This window comes from Aegilops tauschii, chromosome 7, assembly GCF_002575655.3.
Source record: "Aegilops tauschii subsp. strangulata cultivar AL8/78 chromosome 7, Aet v6.0, whole genome shotgun sequence".
Taxonomy (NCBI): Eukaryota; Viridiplantae; Streptophyta; class Magnoliopsida; order Poales; family Poaceae; genus Aegilops; species Aegilops tauschii.
This window is the reverse complement of record NC_053041.3, coordinates 77,932,894-77,940,989: the sequence shown is the minus strand read 5'-3', so window position 1 is coordinate 77,940,989 and position 8,096 is coordinate 77,932,894. Positions and strand designations below refer to the sequence as shown.

The 8,096-nt window shown below is 47.9% G+C and overlaps 1 protein-coding gene and 1 long non-coding RNA gene across 2 annotated transcripts; one reads left to right on the top strand and one right to left on the bottom strand.

The window, feature by feature from the left end:
• Positions 1-201: 201 nt before the first annotated feature.
• Positions 202-2,112, top strand: LOC109754422 (DIMBOA UDP-glucosyltransferase BX8). Its single transcript, XM_020313330.4, has 2 exons — positions 202-987; positions 1,130-2,112. Exons 1-2 carry the CDS (start codon positions 264-266, stop codon positions 2,017-2,019), a joined length of 1,614 nt encoding a protein of 537 aa, XP_020168919.2. The 5' UTR covers positions 202-263; the 3' UTR covers positions 2,020-2,112.
• A 1,813-nt stretch (positions 2,113-3,925) lies between these two features.
• Positions 3,926-5,850, bottom strand: LOC120969911 (uncharacterized). Its single transcript, XR_012188706.1, has 2 exons — positions 4,713-5,850; positions 3,926-4,611 (listed from the first exon to the last, which is right to left on the bottom strand). It is a non-coding gene; the product is annotated as an uncharacterized lncRNA (long non-coding RNA).
• Positions 5,851-8,096: the final 2,246 nt, after the last annotated feature.

Genomic DNA, 8,096 nt, shown 5'->3' with positions numbered 1-8,096 from the left:
AGCAGCCCCTACCCTAACTGCTCCCGCTACTTGAGCCCGCGCCGACTTGTGTACGCGTGGCCGTTGTAGCCATTACCCTTTGTGTTTTTCACCCCTCCTATCAATGCAATGATACGCAATCTTTGTGTATTCGTGAAAAAAAGATATAGTACTAAACTCGGGTACCAATCTTGTCAATCCAGCTCGGGGCAAGCATCAGATAATCATCTTAATTCATCTCGTGGCAAGCGTGAGATTCTGTGACCCAATGATCATGCCGCCCCATGATGGTAGCCCACATGGCGATAGATAGGGTAGCGCCCCACGGCCCGCGCAGCCTGACCGGCCGACAGGGACAGCGCCAGCTCGCGCCGTCTCGTCGCGCGTCCGCACTCCCGGCGAGCGACAATAAAGTCTTCTCCTCTATTTCTGCATGTCTCATCAGTCTCAGAGCAAGCCTTCCGCCCGCCGGACGGAGAGAGAGAGAGAGAGAGAGAGAGCTAGAGACGACGACGTCGACGGCAGCCATGGCCGGAGCGGGCCGCCGCCGCGTGGTGTTCTTCCCGTTCCCGTTCCTGGGCCACTTCAACCCGGTGCTCCGCCTCGCGGGCGCGCTGCACGCCCGCGGCCTCGCGGTCACCGTTTTCCACACCGAGCAGCGGGTGCCGGACCCGGCCGACTACCCCGCGGGCTACCGCTTCGTGCCCCTCCCCGTGGAGGTGCCCCCGGAGCTGGCGGCGTCCGAGGACATCGCCAGGATGGGCATGGCCATGAACGACGCCGCCGAGGCCCCGTTCAGGGACCGGCTGGCCGCGCTGCTCGCCGAGGAGGCGGGGGAGGACGGCGGCGTCCTCTGCGTCATCACCGACGTCGTCTGGTACTCGGCGCAGGCCGTGGCCAGGGAGCTCGGCGTGCCAGCGCTGGGGATCATGACCGCCAGCGCCGCCATCTTCCGGGTCTACATGGCGTACCAGACCTTGATTGACAAGGCCTACTTGCCCGTGCAAGGTGATGGACGCATTCGCTTGACTTCCCTTCGTCTATTCGCCATTTTTGTAGACCAGCAAACAAATTCTTGGATTCGTTATCGGTCGAGCTGGGAATGCATCACGAGCTGAGACCGTTTGCTCGATGTGGTGGATCTGTGCAGATGCGCGCAAGGACGATCCGGTGGAGGAGCTGCCGCCGTACCTTGTGAAGGATCTGCTGCGGCACGACACGAGCAAGCTGGAGGATTTCGCCGAGCTGCTCCGGCACAGCGTCGCCGGGGCGCGGCAGTCCTCGGGCCTCATAATCAACACCCTGGGCGCCATCGAGGCCGCCAACCTGGAGCGGATCCGCGAGGACCTGTCGGTCCCGGTGTTCGCCGTCGCGCCTCTCCACAAGCTGGCGCCGTCGGCCAAGTCCACCAGCCTGGGCGAGACGCAGGCGGACCGCGGATGCCTCGGCTGGCTGGACACCCAGAAGCCCGGCAGCGTGCTGTACGTGAGCTTCGGGAGCCTGGCCGCCATGGACCCGCACGAGTTCGTGGAGCTGGCGTGGGGGCTGGCCCTGAGCAAGCGGCCGTTCGTCTGGGTCGTCCGGCCCAAGCTCATCCGCGGGTTCGAGTCCGGGGAGCTGCCCGACGGGCTCGGGGAGGAGCTGCGCGGGCGCGGCATGATCGTGGGCTGGGCGCCGCAGGAGGAGGTGCTGGCGCACCCGGCGGTGGGCGCCTTCTTCACCCACAGCGGCTGGAACTCCACGGTGGAGGCGATCGCGGAGGGCGTGCCGATGATCTGCCACCCGCTGCACGGCGACCAGTACGGCAACGCCAGGTACGTGGCCGACGTCTGGAGGGTGGGCGTGGAGGTCGACGGCTCGCACCGGCTGGAGAGAGGGAGGATCAAGGCCGCCATTGAGAGGATGATGGAGAGCGGAGAGGGGCGGGAGATCAGGGAGAGGATGAAGGGGCTGAAGATGGCCGCGGAGGATGGCATCAACGAGCGTGGGTCGTCCCACACGCATCTCAGTGATTTGGTTGCTCTCATCAACTCGTTCTGAATTTGAATTCCATATATCTATCTGATAATGTTGCCACCTTATATCGATTTGGTTTCTCTCGTGTGGAATAAAGGAAACCTGTTTTCCAGTGTACGCGAGTTCACATCGTTTGTTTCACAGGATTGCAAAACACACAGGAATAGAAAAAGAAATACAGAAAGACTATAGGAATGCAGGTGTAAAACAGAGAAAAAGTAGAGGATATGAGATAAATGGAACGTTTGAAATGCAGGAACTTGAAACGAAGGAATGCATAATTTGTAGAGAAAGCATGCACCTCTCCAAACTGGGCTAGACACAAGCCATGCACCAAACTCACACATGCTCTGTAATTGCACGGGCCATTTTATTGGAACACGCTCACGGAAAGCATTGGTTGAGTCACCACACGAATCTGTTGCAGCTCTGTCCCTCTTGCCTCAGTCTTCTTCGTCTAAAAAATCCTTCAAATGAGACCTGAAACTCGAAACCGTAGGTACGCGTCTCGATAATTGTCACGTGAACAAGGCCAGCGCTAGGGACCGGCCGGCCAGCGGGCCCAAACTTTCGGCTCGGTTGCATCACACGCGTACGATCCAAACATTTTAACTGTCAGGAGCTCCATGGACAAGCGACATGACCGGCGTCGAAGCTCGCCGGATCTCTGCCGCTCGGCGATCCTCGCCCCTCGCCGCTCTCGCACCCGAGTAGCTATGTTTCTAGCAAAACACCAGAGGACGTGGTTGCAGCTTGCCATCTTGCCCTAGTGCCAGCACGTCGTCTCCGTCTTATAGCAAAAAAAAGTGTTGCAGTTCGCCGACGCCAAAACTGTTGTGCCGGTTCCAGCAAAAAATTGCCGTGGTAGCCGGTTCCAACAAAAAAATTGCCGTGGTCGCCAGTTCCAGCAATCACAGGGTATACCCCGGAGTGACAAGTAGAAGGGAGGTGAATTCATGGGCTCGCTGATGAAGTCTAGAGGGATGAGTTTGCCATAACCGCATAGGGTTACAGGAGAAAAAGGAGAGAGTCTGATTTTACAGCTGACTCCATTTATCTCTATATAGTACTTTTAAAAAAATAGTCTTTCACTACTAGTGAAAACCCTAGTAGTAGCGCGGGTTTTGAGGCTATCAGCAGCGCAGGCAGCCGCACTACCAATAAGGCGCTACAGCTAACTGTTAGTAGTAGCGTGGTCTGTACCCGCGCTACTACTATGGACTGTATCAGCAGCGCTTTTCCGGAACGCGCTACTATTAATTAGCTGTAACGATTTCCTGGCCCCGCGCTACTGCTACCCCGGCTTCCTACCCCGTTTCAGCTTCAATAAACAACAATTTCCAGATACTAGGTACTACTATATATCAATTTCATAAAGCATTATAGGTACTAGGTAGTACTCCCTTGGTTTCAAATTACTCGTTGTGGTTTTAGTTCAAATTTGAACTAAAACCACGACGAGTAATTTGGAACGGAGGGAGTACTAGATAATAATTTCATATATACTCAACATGCATCCTCAAGCAGTACAAGGTGATATCGACGATGATCATCATATGTAGTTCTAGATAATATCGACGACGATCATCATATGAGTTTTACATGATATCGACGACGACCATCATATGTAGTTCTAGATGATATAGCCACACACACACATATGTAGTTCTAGATGATATCGACGACGATTATCATTCTCAAGCCTGGGAGGTGGGTGTTCCTGATAGTAATTAGGATGACCTGTCCAACACGAAGATACTTGCCAACGAGGAATCTCTTCCACCCAACCGAGTTTAAGTGTGTGCAACCGTCTATGTCCATGCGGTAAGTACAGGTGGTGACGGAGCCCCTTGCGGTAAGGCGTAGTCCAGGGGCAGAGCCAGGATTTGGATATGGGGGGCCAAGCCAAACCAAGCAAAGAAAAAAAATATCCGGTACAAAAATAATCATATAGAACAAGGTTTTGCTGAAGTGTCATAAAAATATCATTACATTTCTATTAATTTAAAGTGGCCTCTACGATTGCCAATAAGATCAAAAATATTAATAATTTCATCAGAAGATATCTTAGCTGCTAATTTTTTTCCTATGTAAATTATCATGCAATGGCGAAGCAAATCATCTCCCATTTTACTTCGAAGACATGTCTTGACAATTTTCATAGCCGAAAAAGCCCGCTCTGCAGTTGCCGTTGAGACTGGGAGAGTGATAACTAGTCGCAGCAACCTGTCAACCATTGGGTATGAAGAAGCTTTTCCGGTTTTAACTAGCCCTTTTGTTAAACAAGCAATAGATGGCAAGGTCATCAGTTCTGGATGGTTGCACACATCTAGCTGAAAATGAGGTAGCTGACTTTCCAACTGAGCTAATTCTTGACTTGAAAAATCAGCGGGATATAATTTTTCTGCAAGAGTGCTTATCTTTGGGATATCAAAAGATTCATGCCTTGGATCCAATGATGAACAGAGAGTAAGGAGCTCAGTTGCTTGTGTACTGAATCGATCATTTAGTTCACTCAGTTGTTGATCAATTGCAACACTGAAAACATCGACTTTGTAGTGGTGGAGCGTTGTTGTGTTGTCATGCTTATTTCGAGATTTGGTAACATCAACATACCTGTTAATTTCATTACAAAGTCAGCAAAATTCTCAAGATAAAAAACAACCAAGATATAACTTAATATAAGTTAAGTAATTTTAGAAAGTAGAAAAACATACTTGCGGTCCAAATCTGGGATATCAATCTCGTGCTTCACACAAAAAGATTTGACCTCCTCTAAAAGAGAGTCCCAACCATGTTCCCTTAGCTCACCAAGTAGGACCTTTGTGTTAGAAACAGAATCCATGGCATTTAAAATATCCAAAGATTTGTATTGGAGTTTCTTACACAACACATCAGTGATCTTCATAATCTTTTCCATCAGATGTAGAATGAACACGAAATCAAATGATATGACAATTTTAAGGGATCCAACGGCATCTCCACGAGAATATTTTGAGACTGAACGGTCACTTGCTATACCTCTTAAGACAGCAACTGTAGCAGCAAACATCTTCTTTAAGCTCTGTATGGACTTATAGTGTGAACTCCATCTTGTGTCTCCTGGTCCTGTAAGGTTCCTATTTGGTTTTGCCCTCTGCCTGTATCAAGCTCTCCCAACTCAATTTCACGAGCAATTTCCTCCGCTTGGTTCTCTAGTAGCTCATCGCTCCGCTTTGTAGAAGCACTAACAACATTTATTACAAAATTTGCATTCTGGAAGAAGTTATGTACCTCTCGTGATGCAGCAACAAGCGCCAATTGTAATTGATGAGCCATACAATGAATATAGTAGGCATACGGACACTCACGGAGAATAAGAGCCTTCAATCCATTCCACTCCCCTCTCATATTACTTGCACCATCGTATGCTTGGCCCCTGATGTCTTGTACATTCAAGTTATTATCTAACAGTACAGTACAGATTGCATTTTTCAAAGTTAAGGCAGCAGTGTCATTAACATGAACTAGATCAAGGAAACGCTCAATTATTTCTGCTTCTTTGTTGGCAAACCGAAGAACAACTGCCATTTGTTCTTTTTTTGATTCATCCCGAGCTTCATCAACCATTATACAGAACTTGGCATTACCTATTTCTTCTCTAATTGCTTTTTGCACTTCTAGAGCAAGTATGCCAACAATCTCTTTCTGAACTTCTCCGGATGTATACCTTGCATTACCTGGAGCATTTTCCAGAACAACTCCTGCGACATCCTTATTGTACGAAGCGAGAATCTTAACCATTTCAAGAAAATTTCCTTGGTTCTTAGACCCCGCAGATTCATCATGACCTCTAAAAGAACAAGCTTGGAATATCAGCCACCTAATGGGACAAAGCGACTAGATGTTAGATACCAAAACACTAAGTCATGTCAAATTTTAGTTGATGTAAAAAACTTGCTTACCTCATGGCATCGATGGTAGTCTTAAGCCTCAATCTCGAATTAGTTTCTACTTTCTCATTTCGCTTTTCCATCGCCTTGTCGATATGAGCCACACTGGTCTTGAGATCTTCATAGCACCGAACGGAATAGTTGTGAGCAGAGTCTGGGCCCCCAACATGAGTTAAAAAAGCACATGCTTTTCCATCGTTAACCTTTTTCCAGTTTCTAAAACCCTTGACCGAGAATGTATCAGACCCACATCTCCCAACAGGTTTTTTGGAGAAGAGAAATCGCGGCAAACAATATGCGCTATCAGTGTGTGTTGAATACTCAAGCCACCAGAAATTTGTGTACCAATCTTTCTGAAATCGACGACGGTGTTTAGACTTTTCATCAAATGGGTATTCTTCCAACTCTGGTCGATATGCTCCCTTAGATATATAAAAATGCCGAGCATCATCTTGCTTGTCCGGTGGGAGCTCCCAAATTTGACAACGTTTACCGGGGTCTCTCTGATAAGGTGTGGTTATAACTTCTGTTTGTTCTGCAACATTTACCACGTCCGGCATTTCCTGATCAGAAGCGTTAACTGGACTTGGATTTGTAAATTGCACATCCGCCTCATTAACAATTTCAGTAGGTTGAGAACTTGAAGCAAGGGGCTTAAAAAAGCATTAATCTTAATGGTGTTTGGCCCTGCTTTTCTCTTCATAGCTGCTGCCTGCAGATTGGAATGGAGTCATGGAGAATTAACATACTGTATAAGTTCGACATAATCTTAGGTAGGAACTAATACAAGATAACGGATTGCATCACAATTCACAAAAATAAGAACTGGCCGGCACACACAGTTGAAGATGTGAACAGGGAACTACAAATTACACAAATTATCATGATAGTTGTGAGGGCGGTCAGAAACTCAGAATCAATGACCATAGAGTCACAAATTACACAACAAAATTACCAAAGCAAAAACAATCTGGAGCATCAATTCGACACGGATACAGGATGAGAATCGACTTGCTAGTTCGTGGATTGAAGCGGGACTGCAGTCTGCAGGAAGAATTGACAAGTGCAGCAACCATTTACCTGAATCCCTGATCCCTGATCGAGAATCAAGAGCAGGACAGAGCCACCGAGCCTCAGCTAGGAGATGAGGAGACATGAGAGAGATGGGCGAGAAGGGCAAGAGGCGAACGGGGGCGAGGGCGTCGAAAACTGGAACGGCGGCGTCGCTAATTATGGATGTACAGTTACGATGAAAGCTAGCCAGCTAGGGGACTAGAGCGGTAGAGCACTAGGGCCAATGCCCATCGGCCTCTATTAGTGGGCTTTTTTCAACGGGCTTTTTTTTCTTGCTACAAATATTGACGCTGAGATAATTAGGGGGGGCCAAATACATGCGTGCCTGCCTATGTATCGTCAATTGTATACTACGTACTTCATGACCGCTCGATCGTTGGGGGGGGGGGGCAGGCCCCTGCTCGCCCCCCCTTGCCTCCGCCACTGGCGTAGTCCAACTGAGCCTTCTTCATCAGGCTTGATACCATAACTCACAAATAGGTTCTTTGGCAATTTCTGAATAAGAAAAACATATCAATTAATAAATAGCCTCGCACATACTCTTGCAAATATATTTCTATTAAGTCTAGATTTCTACACTATCAAAAGACACAGTACTACGCATTTGTACTAACTAACCATGAATTCTACTAATAAGTATATATGGATTATCTACACTATTAATAGTTCCTTGGATTCTACACTAATAAGAGCATGTGATCAGACTCTACACTAAAGTATATCATCGACTAGATTCCACAAAGTATATCATTGGACTCTACACTAAGCATATCATCGGATTCACTAAGCATATCATCGAATAATTTGCATTAGTAAGTATAACAATAAAGCATATATATCATCAAATTACTACAGGCAGTATGTATAACATACCATTTCATGCCGATCGACCATGGTACTTGTCAGGCAGGTCACGAATGGCACCCCGACAAAGTCATCACGTGGCGGAATTATGTCCCATAGGTTGCACACCTCCTCCTCGCTCAGCCTCATTCTTTGAGCTATGATGGCTTCATGAAGTGGGTTCTCATCATCTTCATCGAGTGGGTCCTCATTATCTTCATCATCTTTGTCATCTTCCACTAGGTTGAGATA

Bases quoted from the DNA above. Each gene is read 5' to 3' on its own strand.
- LOC109754422 (XM_020313330.4), top strand. From the start codon at position 264: ATGATGGTAGCCCACATGGCGATAGATAGGGTAGCGCCCCACGGCCCG. The intron at 988-1,129 runs GTGATGGACGCA...GGATCTGTGCAG, and splicing joins GGCCTACTTGCCCGTGCAAG to ATGCGCGCAAGGACGATCCG.